The 18,178-nt window shown below is 50.4% G+C and overlaps 1 protein-coding gene across 3 annotated transcripts in view; it reads right to left on the reverse strand.

The window, feature by feature from the left end:
* Nucleotides 1-18,178, reverse strand: part of LOC139226546 (alpha-2-macroglobulin-like) — a 209,663-nt gene that overhangs the window by 125,795 nt on the left and 65,690 nt on the right. Inside the window, exons 1-2 of one of the 3 annotated variants that reach the window (XM_070857385.1) lie at nucleotides 9,671-10,975; nucleotides 428-596 (exon numbers count right to left, since the gene is read on the reverse strand). The exons of 1 other annotated variant lie outside the window; for it this stretch is intronic. In XM_070857385.1, the coding sequence (XP_070713486.1) occupies nucleotides 428-596; nucleotides 9,671-9,733 (232 nt within the window). In that variant the 5' untranslated portion in view covers nucleotides 9,734-10,975. Of the gene's footprint in view, nucleotides 1-427; nucleotides 597-9,670; nucleotides 10,976-18,178 lie in introns of those variants that run through there. One more of the 3 variants, XM_070857384.1, reaches the window with a different exon arrangement.

Raw genomic sequence — 18,178 nt, forward strand, 5'->3', positions numbered from 1 at the left:
GAAGATACAGCAAAATATTTCCAAGTCAGAATGGTGTGTGACCTGCTGTGTGATATTGTTGGAGCTGCACTCATCCAGGCAAGTGGAGAGTATTCCATCAAACTCCTGCCTTGTGCCTTGTAGATGGTGAAAAGGCTTTGGGGAGTCAGGAGGTGAGACATTCACCGCAGAATACCCAGCCTCTGACCTGATCTTGTAGCCACAGTATTTATGTGGCTGGTCCAGTTAAGTTTCTGGTCAATGGCGACCCCCGCGATGTTGATGGTGGGGGATTCGGCGATGGTAATATCTAGGAAGAGATGTTTAGACTCTCCCATGTTGGGTGAGATTGGCTTGTTGAGGGATCGTTCTTGGCAACATATCTTGCACTGTTCAGTGAGAACTGCCTCCGTTATGAAAGCAGTGCACCCACCCCCTCCCGACCCACCTGCTTGTCCGGGCTTGTAGACTGCCTTGTCAGTCTGTATGAAGGTCAGGGTGTTATATCTGTTCAAAAGAACCTTCCTGGTCTTATTGAAAGAAACATTTTCTCCAGATCCAATCACAGTGACCGTTAACACAGATGCACGAGAGAGATCCAATTCACGGTCTTCCACCTGCACAAAAAGCACATCACAGATCACTACAACATCGGAAAATAGGAACAGGAGGAGGTCGTTCAGTCCCTCGAGCCTGTTACACAGGAACAGGAGGAGGCCTTTCAGCTCCTCGAGCCTGTTACACAGGAACAGGAGGAGGCCTTTCAGCCCCTCGAGCCTGTTACACAGGAACAGGAGGTGGCCATTCAGCCCCTCGAGCCTGTTACAAAGAAACAGGAGGAGGCCATTCAGCCCCTCGAGCCTGTTAGACAGGAACAGGAGGAGGCCATTCAGCCCCTCGAGCCTGTTACACAGGAACAGGAGGAGGTCCATTCAGCCCTTAGAGTCTGTTCTGCCATTCAATTAGAATACGGCTCATCTATCTACCCGCCTTGGTTCCATATTCCCTAATACCCTTCCCCGACAAAAATCTATCAAACTTAGTTTAGGAATTTTCAACTGACTTTTTGGGAGGAATTTCCAGATTTCCAGCACCCTTTGAGTGAAGAAATGCTTTCTGACATCACCCCTGAATGGTCCAGCTCTAACTTTAAGGTATGTCCCCTTGTTCTGGACTCTCTCACGCCCACCCCCACCAGACGGAAGTTTCTCTCTGTCTTCCCCATCAAATCCTTTAATCATCAAACACCTCGATCAGATCACCCTTTAATCTTCTATATTCGAGGGAATACAGGCTCAGTCTAGTAATCTGTCCTCATAATTTAACCCCTTTAGCCCCGATATCACTCTGGGGAATCTGCTCTGCTCCCCTCCGAGGCCGATATATCCTCCCTGAAGGGCGGGGCCCAGGACTGGTCACACTGTCCAGATGGGATCTGACCAGAGCTTTATATAAGGGCAATCAATGTAAGGGCTCATGGGTTGTGATAATATATTAGCATGGATGGACGATTGGATAAGGGAGAGAAAACGGGACATTTTCCGGTTGGCAGACAGCGACTAGTGGGGTGCCGCAGGGATCGGTGCTGGGGCCTCAACTATTTACAATCTAAATTACCTAGATGAAGGGACCAAGTGCAATGTATCCACGTTTGCTGATGATACAAAGCTAGGTGGGACAGTAAGCTGTGAGGAGGACGCAGTGAGCCTGCAAAGGGATATGGACAGTTTACGTGAGTGGGCAATAAGGTGGCAGATGGAGTATAATGTGGAGAAATGTGAACTTATTCACTTTGGTAGGAAAAATAGAAAAATATTTTTTAAATAGTGAGAAACAATTAAATGTTGGTGTTCAGAGAGATTTAGGTTTGCTTGTACAGGAAATACAGAAAATTAGTCTTCAGAATTCCACGGCTCAATAGTTTTTACAAAACTTGACATGCGCCGCAGTTACCGGCAAATACCCCTCACGGAGGACAGCAAACTGCTCACGGCATTCACGACGCATGATGATCTGTATCAGTATCGACGCATGCTCTATGGACTATCCTTCTGCACCAAGTGCATTTCAGAAGATTGTCACTACTATGCTAGCAGGCATAGAGGGAGCCCTCAAACTGCTTGATGATATCGCCGTTCATGGACAGACAATGGAAGAACATGACCAGCGACTTCACGCAGTTATGGCTAGACTTGCTACACGTAACATTACACTTAATGCCGATAAATGCACATTCGCTGCTGGGGAAATAAACTTTCTGGGCGACAGAGTCACAGCACAAGGTGTCAAGTCAACGCTTGACAACATTGATGTGATCCATCAAATGCAGGAGGCAACCAACGTCAAAGAACTTTTATCATTCCTCGGCACTTGCAACTTCTATCTGAAGTTCATCCTGCACTACGGGCACATTGCCGAACCACTTCGCAAGTTGCTACGCAAGGACGTCCCTTGGGAATGGACAGATTCCCAGGCTCAGGCATTCACCACGCTTAAGGACAAAATTACATCCCCTCCCAGCCTCGCGCACTTTGATCAGAATACCACTACGTACGTCACCATGGATACATCAGGCACCGCCATGGGTGCTATGCTCTCGCAATAGATTGATGGCCTGGAACGCCCAGTAGCCTTTGTCTCTCGCATGCTCTTGTCTGCCGAACGTAAATACCCTACAGGGGAATGCGAAGCACTTGCTTGCATCTACGCATATGAACGCTGGCACATCTACCTCTATGGCAGGAAATTTATCCTCCGTAAAGGTATGGATCACCAAGCGCTAACTACACTACTCGCTACAACTGGATCTGGGCACAGACCACGATGAATCAGCCGATGGTCAGATCACCTTCATCAGTATAATTTTGATGTACAGTACATCGCTGGCAGTCGCAACCACGTAGCTACCATGCTCAGCCACTCAACACCTGTTTCGGACTCTGGTGCTGACTTGTTCACAGACGACGCCACATATGTCACGTCGATCATCACTCAGTCCATCTATCTATTTCCTTCTTAAGTATATTCAGTGACTTGGCCTCCACAGCCTTCTGTGGTAAAGAATTCCACATGTTCACCACCCTCCGAGTGAAAACATTTCTCCTCATCTCGGTCCTAAATTTCTGAACCCGTATCCCGAGACTGTGACTGTTAGACATGTGGACTTGTATTTACTTTGTACAGCCACCAGAGGGCTCATCCCCTGGAGTCCCAAGGGATCCCATAATCCCTTGGGAGCACAGGTAATTAAGGAGGCTTCACAGGTTGGAGAGGTACTCTGGAGACCTGCACTAAAAGACTAAGGTCACACTGTGCTTTGAGCTCACAGTGTTCAGTCTGACTCTTTCTCCATATACAACAACTGCCGATGAGATACAGCTAGCGAACCCAAAGATGCAGAGAACAGTGGGCATCCTGGAGAAATTCTCGGAGGGAGATGATTGAGAAACTTTTGTGGAGCGACTCGAGCAATACTTCGTGGCCAACGAGCTAGATGGGGAAGGGAGCGTTGCCAAACGAAGGGCGATCCTCCTCACCATCTGTGGGGCACCAACGTATGGCCTCATGAAGAATTCGCTCACTCCAGCGAAACCCACGGAGAAATCGTATGACGATTTGTGCACACTGGTCCGAGAGCATTTGAACCCGAAAGGATGCGTTCTGATGGCGAGGTACCGGTTCTACACATACAAAAGGTCTGAAGACCAGGAAGTGGCGAGTTATGTCACCGAGCTAAGACGCCTTGCAGGACATTGCGAATTTGAAGGACATTTGGAGTACATGCTCAGAGATTTTTTCGTAGTTGGCATTGGCCACGAAACCATACTTCGCAAACTTTTGACTGTAGAGACCCCAACCTTGAGTAAGGCCACAGCGATAGCCCAGGCGTTCATTGCCACCAGTGACAATACGAAGCAAATCTCTTAGCACACAAGTGCTGCTACAAGTCCTGTGAACAAAATGATGTTGTTTTCGAATCATAACGTACAGGGCAGGTCACACATACCTGCAGCTGTACGTCCGCAGATGACTCAGAGTCCACCATCAAGGGTGATGAATGCAAGGCCATTAACACCTTGTTGGCGCTGCGGTGGTGATCATCGTTTCCATTCATGCCAATTCAAAGGGTACGTTTGCAAGGGCTGTGCAACAATGGGACACCTCCAACGAGTGTGCAGGCGAGCTGCAAAGCCTGTTAAATCTGCAAACCACCATGTTGCAGAGGGGGACAGATCCACAGAGGATCAAGACGAACCAGAGCCTCAGATAGAGGAGGCAGAGGTACATGGGGTGCACACACTCACCACGAATTGTCCCCCGATAATGCTGAATGTTGAACTAAATGGACTCCCGGTTTCAATGGAGCTGGACACGGGCGCGAGTCAGTCCATCATGGGCAAAAAGACTTTCGAAAGGTTGTGGGGCAACAAAGCCTCAAGACCAGTCTTAACTCCAGTTCGCACGAAACTAAGAACTTACACAAAAGAACTGATTCCTGTAATCGGCAGTGCTACCGTAAAGGTCTCCTACGATGGAGCGGTGCACAAGCTACCACTCTGGGTGGTACCGGGCGATGGTCCCATGCTGCTCTGCAGGAGCTGGCTGGGAAAGATACACTGGAACTGGGACGACATCTGAGCGCTATCGCCTGCTGACGACACTTCGTGTGCCCAGGTCTTAAACAAATTTTCTTCGCTGTTCAAACCAGGCATCGGGAAATTCCAAGGAGCAAAAGTGCAGATCCACCTAATTCCGGGGGTGTGAACCATCCATCACAATGCGAGAGCAGTACCGTACATGATGAGAGAAAGGGGAGAAATCGAGCTAGATCTGCTGCAAAGAGAGGGCATCATTTCACCGATCGAGTTCAGCGAGTTGGCCAGTCCTATTGTCCCAATCCTCAAGGGAGACGGCACCGTCAGAATCTGTGGCGATCACAAAGTAACTATCAATCGTTTCTCTCTGCAGGACCAATAGACACTACCAAAGTCGGACGACCTCTTTGCAACGCTGGCGGGAGGAAAGATGTTCATGAAGCTGGATCTGACTTCAGCCGACATGACGCAGGAACTGGAGGAATCATCGAAGGCCCTCACCTGCATCAAAACGCACAAAGGTCTTTTTATTTATAACAGATGTCCATTTGGAATACGATCAGCGGCGGCGATATTCCAGAGAAACATGGGAAGTTTACTGAAGTTGGTCCTGCACACCGTGGTCTTCCAGGATGACATCTTGGTCACAGGTCGGAACACAGTCGAGCACCTGCAGAACCTGGAGGAGGTTCTTAGCCGACTCAACCACATGGGGCTCAGGTTAAAACGCTCGAAGTGCGTTTTCCTGGAGCCTGAAGTGGAGTTCTTGGGAAGGAGGATTGCAGCGGACGGCATCAGGCCCACCAACGCGAAGACGGAGGCAATCGAGAACACACCGAGGCCACAGAACGTGACGGAGCTGCGGTTGTTCCTGGGACTCTTGAACTACTTTGGTAACTTCTTACCGGGTCTCAGCACACTGCTAGAACCACGACATGTTTTACAACGAAAAGGGACGAATGGGTTTGGGGCAAAAGCCAACAAAATGCCTTTGTAAAAGTGAGAAAATTGTTATGCTCAAACAAATTGCTTGTGTTGTATGATCCATGTAAACATTTGGTACTAGCATGTGATGTGTCATCATATGGCGTTGGGTGTGTATTGCAACAAGCTAATGATTTTGGGAAACTGCAACCGGTTACTTATGCATCCAGGAGTCTATCTGAGGCTGAGAGAGCCTACAGCATGATTGAAAAAGAAGTGTTAGCTTGTGTGTATGAGGTAAAGAAAATGCATCAATACCTGTTTGGGCTAAAATTCGAATTGGAAACTGACCATAAGCCACTTAAATCCCTGTTTTCCGAGAGTAAAGGGATAAACACCAACGCATTGGCCCGCATCCAGAGATGGGCGCTCACGTTGTCCGCATACAACTACGCCATCCGCCACAGGCCAGGCACAGAAAACTGCGCCGATGCTCTCAGTAGACTGCCATTGCCCACCATTGGGGTGGAAATGGTGCAGCCCGCAGATCTAGCCATGGTTATGGAAGCATGAGAGTGTGAGCAATCACCCGTCACTGCCTGGCAGATCAAAACCTGGACAAGCCAAGACCCCTTATTTTCTCTAGTCAAAAGCTGTGTGCTTCACGGGAGCTGGTCCAGTGTCCCAGTGGGAATGCAGGAAGAGATAAAGCCGTTCCAGCGGCGCAAAGATGAAATGTCTATACAGGTAGACTGCCTCCTGTGGGGCAATCGATTAGTGGTCCCCAAGAAGGGCAGAGAGACCTTCATCAATGACCTCCCCAGTATCCACCCAGACATTGTAATGATGAAAGCGATAGCCAGATCCCACGTGTGGTGGCCTGGTATCGATGCGGACTTAGTCCTGTGTACACAGATGTAATACATGCTCGCAGTTAAGCAATGTACCCGGGGAGGCGCCGCTAAGTTTATGGTCTTGGCCCTCCAAACCGTGATCTAGGGTACACGTCGACTATGCAGGCCCGTTCTTGGGTAAAATGTGCCTTGTGGTTGTAGACGCATACTCCAAATGGATTGAATGTGAGATAATGTCGGCAAGCACGTCCGCTGTCACTACTGAAAGCCTGCGGGCCATGTTTGCCACTCACGGCCTACCCGATGCCCTGGTGAGCGACAATGGGCCATGTTTTACCAGTGCTGAGTTCAAAGAATTCATGACCCGTAACGGGATCAAACATGTCACATCTGCCCCGTTTAAACCAGTGTCCAATGGTCAGGCAGAGAGAGCAGTGCAAACCATCAAGTAAGGCTTGAAGAGGGTAACTGAAGGCTCACTGCAGATTCGCCTATCTCGAGTCCTGCTTAGCCACCGCACGAGACCCCACTCGCTCACTGGGATCCTCCCACCTGCTGAACTGCTCATGAAAAGAGCACTGAAGGCAAGGCATTAAGTTCATCCTGATCTACATGAACAGGTAGAGAGCAGGCGGCTTCAACAAAGTGCATACCATGATAGCGCAAATGTGTCACACGAGATTGAAATCAATGATCCTGTATTTGTATTAAATTATGGACAAGGTCCCAAGTGGCTTCCCGGCACTGTCGTGGCCAAAGAGGGGAGCAGGATGTTTCAGGACATACTTTCAAATGGATTCATTCACCGGAAACACTTGGACCAAATCAAATTCAGATTCACAGACTATCCTGAGCAACCCACCTTGGACCTTACCCTTTTTGATCCAACATACACACCAGTGGCAACCGGCACGGTTGAACACGAAGCAGAACCCATCATCCACAGCAGACCTGCAGGGCCCAACACACCAGGCAGCCCAGCAAAGCCAGCTGCACAGCAGCCCAGTGAGGGCCCAACAAATGATTCAACAACACCAGCTTTCACACTGAGACGATCAACCAGGGCAAGAAGGGCCCCAGATCGACTCACATTGTAAAATAGTTGGACTATTGACTTTGGGGGGGGCGGTGGAAGTGTTGTTATATATGTGGACTCATCCCCTGGAGTCCCAAGGGATCCCATAATCCCTTGGAGCACAGGTATTTAAGGAGGCTTCACAGGTTGGAGAGGCACTCTGGAGACCTGCAATAAAAGACGAAGGTCACACTTTGCTTTGAGCTCACAGTGTTCAGTCTGATTCTTTCTCCATACACAACATTGACCCCTTATTCTAGACTTCGTAGCCAGGGGAAACATTCCCGCCGCATTCAGTCTATCCAACCCCATCAGAATTTTATACGTTTCAATGAGATCCCCTCTTGTTCTTCTAAACTCGGGAATACAGGCCGAGTCGACCCAATCTCTCCTCATACAACAGTCCTGCCATCCCAGGAATCAATCTGGTGAAACTTCGCTGCATTCCCTCTATGGCAAGTATATCCTTTCTTAGGTAAGACCAAAACTGTACACACTACTCCAGGTGCGGTTTCACCAAGGCCCTGTATAACTGTAGTAAGACATCCTTGCTCCTGTACTCAAATCCTCTTGCAATGAAGGCCAACATACCATTTGCCTTCCAAACTGCTTGCTGCACCTGCATGTTTGCTTTCAATGACTGGTGTACAAGGACACCCAGGTCCCTCTGTACATCAACATTTCCCAATCCATCATCATTTAAATGATACTTTGTCCTTATGTTTTTTCTACCAAAGTGGATAATTTCACATTTATCCACAATATACTGCATCTGCCATGTGTTTGCCCACTCACTCAACCTATCTAAATCGCCTTGCAGTGTCTTTGCATCCTCCTCCCACCTACTTTTGTGTCGTCAGAAAACTCGGAAATATTACATTTGGTTCCCTCATCCAAAACATTTATATATATTGCGAATAACTGGGGCCCCAGCACTGATCCCTGTGCTACCCCACAGTCGCTGCCCGCCATACCGAAAAGACCCGTTTATTCCTACTTTCTGTTTCCTGTCAGTTAACCAATTTTCAATTCATGCCAATACATTACCCCCAATCCTATGTGCCTTAATTTTGCACACTAACCTTCTATGTGGGACTTTATCAAAGGCCTTCTGAAAATCCAAATACACTACATCCACTGGTTCTCCCTTATCTATTCTATCAGTTACATCCTCAAAAAACTCCAGGAGGTTTGTCAAACATGATTTTCCTTTCATAAATCCATGTTGACTTTGTCTAATCCCGTTGATATTATCTAAATGTGCCATTATCACATCCTTTATAATAGACTCTAGCATTTTCCCTACTACTGATGTCAGGCTAACCAGTCTGTAGTTCCCCGTTTTCTCTCTCCCTCCTTTTTTAAATAGTGGGGTTACATTTGCCACCCTCCAATCTGCAGGAACTGTTCCATAATCTATAGAATTTTGGAAGATGACAACCAATGCATCCACTATTTCCATGGCTACCTCTTTTAGTACTCTGGGATGCAGATCATCAGGTCCTGGGGATTTATCGGCCTTCAGTCCCATTAGTTTTTCCAGCACTATTTTCTTATTAATAATAATTTCCTTTAATTCCTCTTGCTTACTAGACCCTTGGTTCCCTAGCATTTCTGGGATGTTATTTGTGTCCTCTTCCGTGAAGACGGAACCGAAGTATTTATTTAATTGTTCTGCCATTTCCTTGTTCCCCATTATAAATTCTCCCGTTTCTGTCTGTAAAAGACTTACATTTGTCTTCACTAATCTTTTTCTTTTTACGTACTTGTAGAAACTTTTGCAGTCGGTTTTTATGTTCCTTGCAAGTTTACTCTCTCACTCTATTCTTCCCCTCTTAATCAATCTCTTTTTTTGCTGAATTCTAAACTGCTCCCAATCCTCAGGCTTGCTACTTTTTCTGGCAACTTTGTATAACTCCTCTTTGGATCTAATACTATCCTTCATTTCTTTTGTTAGCCATGGTTGGACCACTTGTCCTTTTGTGTTTTAACGCCAGAAAGGAATGTATAACTGTTGCAATTCATGCATTAGTTCCTTAAATGTTAGCCATTGCCTAAACACCGTCAGGCCTTTTAATGAATTTTCCCAATCTGTCATAGCCAATTCATTCCTCATACCATCGTAGTTTCCTTTATTTAGATTTAGGACTCTAGTTTGGGATTGGACTACTTCACTTTCCATCTTAATAAAGAATTCAGGTAAGGTAAAACATGAATACAACTGATGGAAAACGTAACGCAACTGCAAACTGTTGTCCTTCCATAACTGTAACTGTCACCAATGTAAGTTCATGCAAAGCGTTCATTTATGAGCTGTTGATGCAAGAGTTTTGCAGCTGCGTAACTCCCATGGGGCTTTTCCAGTCTTGCAGGGGGGTGGGTGTGGGCGCATGGGTTCATCACCTGAGGTCCTCATCATCCTCCTCCTCCTCATCATCTTCCTCTTGCCCTCTCTCCTGAGGTGGACCATCTGGCAATTGTTGTCCTCTCCTTATAGCTAGGTTATGCAACATGCAGCACATAGAAACATAAAAACATAGAAAATAGGTGCAGGAATAGGCCATTCGGCCCTTCGAACCTGCACCACCATTCAATAAAATCATGGCTGATCATTCCCTCAGTACCCCTTTCCTGCTTTCTCTCCATACCCCTTGATCCCTTTAGCCGTAAGGGCCATATCTAACTCCCTCTTGAATATATCCAACGAACTGGCATCAACAACTCTCTGCGGAGGTTAACAACTCCCTAAGTGAAGAAGTTTCTCCTCATCTCGGTCCTAAATGGCTTACCCCTTATCCTTAGATTGTGTCCCCTGGTTCTGGACTACCCCAACATGGGGAACATTCTTGCCGCATCTAACCTGTCCAGTCCCGTCAGAATTTTATATGTTTCTATGAGATCCCCTCTCATCCTTCTAAACTCCAGTGAAAAAAGGTCCAGTTGATCCAGTCTCTCCTCATATGTCAGTCCAGCCATCCCGGGAATCAGTCTGGTGAACCTTCGCTGCACTCCCTCAAGAGCAAGAACGTCCTTCCTCAGATTAGGAAACCAAAACTGAACACAATATTCCAGGTGAGGCCTCACCAAGGCCCTGTACAACTGCAGTGAGACCTCCCTGCTCCTGTACTCAAAGCCCCTAAGCTATGAAGGCCAACATACCATTTGCCTTCTTCACCACCTGCTATACCTGCATGCCCACTTTCAATGACTGATGTACCATGACACCCAGGTCTCGTTGCACACCACAATAAACTCAGTGACCTGGTCAGGGTGGTATTGTAGGTTGCCTCCTGAGTGGTCCAGGTATCTGAAGCGCTGTTTCAGCACTCTAATTGTCTTTTCGACGATACTGTGTGTAGCTACGTGGCTTTCGTTGTAACGCTTCTCGGCTTCTGTCAGGGGATTATGCAGGGAGGTCATGAGCCAGCTGGCAAGGCCATATCCTTTATCCCCCAGCATCCAACTGTGACATAGAAACATAGAAACATAGAAAATAGGTGCAGGAGCAGGCCATTCAGCCCTTCTAGCCTGCACCGCCATTCAACGAGTTCATGGCTGAACATGAAACTTCAGTACCCACTTCCTGCTTTCACGCCATACCCCTTGATCCCCCGAGTACTAAGGACTTCATCTAACTCCCTTTTGAATATATTTAGTGAATTGGCCTCAACTACTTCCTGTGGTAGAGAATTCCACAGGTTCACCACTCTCTGGGTGAAGAAGTTTCTCCTTATCTCGGTCCTAAATGGCTTACCCCTTATCCTTAGACTGTGACCCCTGGTTCTGGACTTCCCCAACATTGGGAACATTCTTCCTGCATCCAACCTGTCCAAACCCGTCAGAATTTTAAACGTTTCTATGAGGTCCCCTCTCACTCTTCTGAACTCCAGTGAATACAAGCCCAGTTGATTCAGTCTTTCTTGATAGGTCAGTCCCACCATCCCGGGAATCAGTCTGGTGAATCTTCGCTGCACTCCCTCAACAGCAAGTATGTCCTTCCTCAAGTTAGGAGACCAAAACTGTACACAATACTCCAGGTGTGGCCTCACCAAGGCCCTGTACAACTGTAGCAACACCTCCCTGCCCCTGTACTCAAATCCCCTCGCTATGAAGGCCAACATGCCATTTGCTTTCTTAACCGCCTGCTGTACCTGCATGCCAACCTTCAATGACTGATGTACCATGACACCCAGGTCTCGTTGCACCTTCCCTTTTCCTAATCTGTCACCATTCAGATAATAGTCTGTCTCTCTGTTTTTACCACCAAAGTGGATAACCTCACATTTATCCACATTATACTTCATCTGCCACGCATTTGCCCACTCACCTAACCTATCCAAGTCACTCTGTAGCCTCATAGCATCCTCCTCGCAGCTCACACTGCCACCCAACTTAGTGTCATCCGCAAATTTGGAGATACTACATTTAATCCCTTCGTCTAAATCATTAATGTATAATGTAAACAGCTGGGGCCCCAGCACAGAACCCTGCGGTACCCCACTAGTCACTGCCTGCCATTCCGAAAAGTACCCATTTACTCCTACTCTTTGCTTCCTGTCTGACAACCAGTTCTCAATCCACGTCAGCACACTACCCCCAATCCCATGTGCTTTAACTTTGCACATTAATCTCCTGTGTGGGACCTTGTCGAAAGCCTTCTGAAAGTCCAAATATACCACATCAACTGGTACTCCTTTGTCCACTTTATTGGAAACATCCTCAAAAAATTCCAGAAGATTTGTCAAGCATGATCTCCCTTTTACAAATCCATGCTGACTTGGACCTATCATGTCACCATTTTCCAAATGCGCTGCTATGACATCCTTAATAATTGATTCCATCATTTTACCCACTACTGAGGTCAGGCTGACCGGTCTATAATTCCCTGCTTTCTCTCTCCCTCCTTTTTTAAAAAGTGGGGTTACATTGGCTACCCTCCACTCGATAGGAACTGATCCAGAGTCAATGGAATGTTGGAAAATGACTGTCAATGCATCCGCTATTTCCAAGGCCACCTCCTTAAGTACTCTGGGATGCAGTCCATCAGGCCCTGGGGATTTATCGGCCTTCAATCCCATCAATTTCCCCAACACAATTTCCCGACTAATAAAGATTTCCCTCAGTTCCTCCTCTTTAATAGACCCTCTGACCACTTTTATATCCGGAAGGTTGTTTGTGTCCTCCTTAGTGAATACTGAACCAAAGTACTTGTTCAATTGGTCTGCCATTTCTTTGTTCCCCGTTATGACTTCCCCTGATTCTGACTGCAGGGGACCTACGTTTGTCTTTACTAACCTCTTTCTCTTTACATACCTATAGAAACTTTTGCAATCCGCCTTAATGTTCCCTGCAAGCTTCTTCTCGTACTCCATTTTCCCTGCCCTAATCAAACCCTTTGTCCTCCTCTGCTGAGTTCTAAATTTCTCCCAGTCCTCAGGTTCGCTGCTATTTCTGGCCAATTTGTATGCCACTTCCTTGGCTTTAATACTATCCCTGATTTCCCTAGATAGCCACGGTTGAGCCACCTTCCCTTTTTTATTTTTACGCCAGACAGGAATGTACAATTGTTGTAATTCATCCATGCGTTCTCTAAATGTCTGCCATTGCCCATCCACAGCTGCACCAGTATGCTTTTGACAGGTCGCTCCCCTCTCACCAACTGCCGCTGGCTCTCGATCTCCCGCTGGGCTTTTGACAGGTCGCTCCCCTCTCACCAACTGCCGCTGGCTCTCGATCTCCCGCTGGGCTTTTGACAGGTCGCTCCCCTCTCACCAACTGCCGCTGGCTCTCGATCTCCCGCTGGGCTTTTGACAGGTCGCTCCCCTCTCACCAACTGCCGCTGGCTCGATCTCCCGCTGGGCTTTTGACAGGTCGCTCCCCTCTCACCAACTGCCGCTGGCTCTCGATCTCCCGCTGGGCTTTTGACAGGTCGCTCCCCTCTCACCAACTGACCTTGTGGCCTGACTGTTAAACAGGTCAGAGACAGTGCTCTCACGCAAAGTGTACGCATCATGGATGCTGCGTGGAAAATTAGCATTTACTGCCATGATTATCTGCTTGTGGTCGACAACGAGCTGCACATTCAGGGAGTAGAATCCCTTTCAGTTACGAAACACCTCTGCATCCTGTAAAGGTGCTCGCAGGGCGATATGCGTACAGTCTATTGCTCCCTGCACCTTTGGGAAGTATGATACTCGCGAGAAACCTAAAGCCCTCTCAGTCTGTGCCTCCCTGGTCATAGGGAAGCTTATAAAGTCCATGCTGCGAGCGTAAAGGGTTTCAGTCACCTGTCAAATGCAGCAGTGTGTGGCGTGCTGAGAGATACCGCAAATGTTGCCAGTTGAGGCCTGAAAGGAGCCCGATGCGTAGAAGGAAAGTGCCGCAGTAACCTTTACCTGAACGAGCAGTGCGGTCCTGATGGTGCTGGTAGGCTGCAGATCGCTCGATGTGCTGGCATATCTCAGCGATGACCTGCTTTCGGAAGCGCAGCCTCCTAAGGCGCGTGTTATCGGACAAGTTCAGGTATGATCGCTTTTCCCTGTAAGTGCGTCGGGTGTAAGGTCTTCTCCTCCTCAGCAGTCTTCCATCTCTTTGATTGGGCACATAATACTCTTCAATATACCTTCTCCCATCTTCAGTCTGCAGCATGTGGTTATTGACCAATACTGGCAGAGAAATTACAGACCCCATCAATATAAATTGCTCTAAACGCCCTTAGATTTCTCCTTAACTCTTAAATGTGATTAGAAGATTGCCAAGAGTCAATCAGGCCCTTAAAATCACTCACAAATTATCTCCTCATAAGCTCCACGTTGAAATGGCCCTTTCAGTTCCTCCGATGTAAAATGGCATCCGTAGTGCCAAGTTGTGCTGAGTAGTGCCGGTGGTGAGCAGTTTTTCTCCAGCGATCGCTAGTGAGCGATCAGCCCGGCGATGTGTGGGCGATGTGGCGAAAGTTGCGGTGGGCGATCACTGGGCGATGTTCCGGCTCAACTTTCCATTTTTCAGGTTAAATGGGCGATAGCCTGCGTAGATGGCCGATAGCCCAGCGATCATCAATGGAAAGTCTAGCCCATTACATTGTGAGGGGCATTGACAGGGTCGATGCTGAGAGGTTGTTTCCCTGTTGCTGGAGTGTCTGGAACTAGAGGGCACAGTCTCAGGATAAGGGGTTGACCATTTAGTACAGAGATGAGAAATTTCTTCACTCAGAGGGTGGTGATCATTGGATTTCTCTGCCCCAGAGGGCTGTGGATGCTGTGTCTCTGAATATATTCAAGGCCGAGATATGTAGATTTTTGGGCTCCAGGGGAATCAAGGCATACGGGGATCAGGCAGGAAACTGGAGTTGAGGTCGAAGATCAGCCGTGATCTTATTGAATGGTAGAGCAGGCTTGAGGGGCCGAATGGCCGACTTCTGCTCCTAATTCTTATGTTCTTATATCTGGAGCATAACTTTCACTACTTTGTATTTCAGCCCTCTTCAGACCAAAGCAATCATCGTAAACACCTCAGTTAGGTGGCACAATAATCTTTCATATTTCAAGGGATTACAAGCCCAGTCTATGCAACCCGTCCTCATCATTTATCCCTTTTCGCCCCAGTATCAATCAGGTCCAACTAGAGATAAAGAAAAACTTATATTTATATAACACCTTCAGGACCTCGGGATGTCCCAGAGCGTTTCACAGACAATTGTGGCAACCGTTGTAATGTTGGGGAACGCAGATCATGAGCAGGTCATCACTTTCCCTGGTGCTGGTTGAGGGATAAATATTGGCAAAAGCGGATGAAGAATCCCAGTTTGGGTGTAGAGCACAATCACACAGTTCGGCGGGAGGGGGGGGTGGGGGAGTCCCACAGTTTGGGGGGAGTCCCACAGTTTTAGTGGCGGGGGGGGGGGGCGGAAAGAGTCCCACAGTTTTTGGGGGGGCGGGGAGTCCCACAGTTTTTTTGGGGGGCAGCGAGTCACGCAGTTTTGGGGGGAGGGCGGAGTCCCGCTGTTTGGGGGGGAGTCCCGCTGTTTGAGGGGAGGGAGTCCTGCAGTTTCGGGGGAGGGAGTCCCACAGTTTGGAAGGGGGGGGGGCTAGGAGACCCACAGTTTTGGGGTGGGAGGAGGAGTCCCACAGTTTTGGGGGGGGAGGAGTCCCACAGTTTGGGGGAAGTGGGGGGGGCAGTCCCACAGTTTGGGAGTGGGGGGCGGGGGGGTGGGGGAAGACCCACAGGTTGGGGTTCCTGCAGTTTGTGGGGGGGGGGGGGGAGTCGGAAAATTTTGGGAGGGGAGGCCTACAGTTTGTGGGGGGGGTCTCACAGTTTTGGGGGGGGAGGGTCACACAGTTTGGGGGGGGAGGAGTCCCACAGTTTGGGGGGGGTGGGAGGAGTCCCACAGTTGGGGGGAGGAGTCCCACAGTTTTGGGGGGGGGCGATTCCCACAGTTTAGGGGGGAGGGGGGAGAAGTCCCACATTTTGAGGGGGGGAGGAGTCCCCCAGCTTAATGGGGTGGGAGTGCCACAGTTTGGGGGGGGGAGGAGTCCCACAGTTTGGGTGTGGGGGGGGGGGTCCCACAGTTTTTTTTGTGGGGGGCGGAGGAGTCCCACAGTTTTGGGATGGGAGGAGGCCCACAGTTTCGGGGGTGAGGGGAGGAGTCCCCCAGTTTGGGGGGAGGGGGGAGGGAGGAATGCCACAGATGGAGGGGGGGTGATCCCACAGTTTGTGGGGGGGGGCGGAGTCCCACAGTTTGGGGGGGAGGAGTCCCATAGTTTGGGGGGGGGAGGAGTCCCACAGTTTAGGGGGGGGGGAGTCCGACAGTTTGGGGGGGGGGGGGAGTCCGACAGTTTGGGGGGGGGAGGAGTCCCACAGTTTGGGGGGGGGGGGGGGGGGAGTCCCACAGTTTGGGGGGGGAAGGAGTCCCACTGTTTGGGGGGGAGGAGTCCCACAGTTTGGGGGGGGGGATACCCACAGTTTGGGGGGGAGGAGTCCCATAGTTTGGGGGGGGAGGAGTAGTCCCACAGTTTTCGGGGGGGGGGGGGGAGATGTCCCACAGTTTGAGGGGCGGGGGAGGAGTCGCACAGTTTGGGGGGCGGGGGAGGAGTCCCACAGTTTTGGGGGGGGGGGGGATTCCCACAGTTTGTTGGGGGCGGGGGAAGTCCTACAGTTTGGGGTGCGGGGGAGGAGTCCCCCAGTTTGTTGGGGGTGGGGGGAGTCCTACAGTTTGGGGGGCGGGGGAGGAGTCCCACAGTTTTGGGGGGGGGGGGGGAGTCCCACAGTTTGGGGGGGGGAGGAGTCCCACAGTTTGGGGAGGGGAGGAGTCACACAGTTTGGGGGGGGCGTCACACAGTTTGGGGGGGGGAGTCCCACAGTTTGGGGGGGGCGGAGTCACAGTTTTGGGGGGAGGAGTCACACAGTTTGGGTGGGGCGGAAGTCACACAGTTTGGGGGGGGAGGAGTCACACAGTTTCGGTGGGGGGCGCACACAGTTTGGGGGGGAGGAGTCCCACAGTTTTGGGGGGGAGGAGTCACACAGTTTCGGGGGGGGGGTCACACAGTTTTGGGGGGAGGAGTCACACAGTTTTGGTGGGGGAGGAGTCCCAAAGTTTGGGGCGAGGGGGGAGGAGTCCCACAGTTTGGGGGGAGGGGGGAGGAGTCCCACAGTTTGTGGTGGTGGGAGGAGTCCCACAGTTTGGGGGGGGAGGAGTCCCACAGTTTTGGGGGGGAGGAGACCCACAGTTTGGGGGGGGGGGTGTCCCACAGTTTTTTTGGGGGGTGGAGGTCCCACAGTTTTGTGGGGGGGGAATAGTCCCACAGTTTTGGGGGGGGGAGGAGTCCCACAGTTTTGGTGGGGGGGAAAGTAGTCCCACAGTTTTGGGAGGGGAGGAGTCCAACAGTTTTAGGGGGGGGAGTAGTCCCACAGTTTTGGGGGGGGGGGAGGTGTCCCACAGTTTGGGGGGGGAAAGAGTCCCACAGTTTGGGGGGGCGGGGGAGTCCCACAGTTTGGGGGGGGAAGGAGTCCCAAAATTTGGGGGGGGAGGAGTCCCCCAGTTTAGGGCGGGGGGAGGAGTCCCACAGTTTGGGGGGGGCGGAGTCATAAAAGTTTTGGGGGGGAGGTGTCACACAGTTTGGGGGGGGAGGAGTCACACAGTTTGGGAGGGAAGGAGTCACACAGTTTTGGGGGTGGGTGTCACACAGTTTGGGGGGGGGCGGAGTCACACAGTTTGGGGGGGATGAGTCACACAGTTTGGGGGGCGGGGGAGGAGTCCCACAGTTTGGGGGGGGCGGGGGAGGAGTCCCACAGTTTGGGGGGGCGGGGGAGGAGTCCCACAATTTGGGGCGGAAGGAGTCCCACAGTTTGGGGGGGGGCGGAGTCACACAGTTTCGGGGGGGGTCACACAGTTTGGGGGGGAGGAGTCACACAGTTTTGGGGGAGGAGTCCCACAGTTTTGGGGGGGAGGAGTCCCAAAGTTTGGGGGGGTGGGGGGAGGAGTCCCACAGTTTGGGGGGGAGGGGGGAGGAGTCCCACAGTTTGGGGGGAGGGGGGAGGAGTCCCACAGTTTGGGGGGAGGGGGGAGGAGTCGCACAGTTTGGGGAGAGGGGGGAGGAGTCCCACAGTTTGGGGAGAGGGGGGAGGAGTCCCACAGTTTGGGGGGGGAGGAGTCCCACAGTTTTGGGGGAGGAGGAGACCCACAGTTTGGGGGAGCGGGGGGTGTCCCACAGTTTTGGGGGGGGGGGGGTCCCACAGTTTTGGGGGGGGGGGAG

Source organism: Pristiophorus japonicus, chromosome 16, assembly GCF_044704955.1.
Source record: "Pristiophorus japonicus isolate sPriJap1 chromosome 16, sPriJap1.hap1, whole genome shotgun sequence".
NCBI classification, from domain to species: domain Eukaryota; kingdom Metazoa; phylum Chordata; class Chondrichthyes; family Pristiophoridae; genus Pristiophorus; species Pristiophorus japonicus.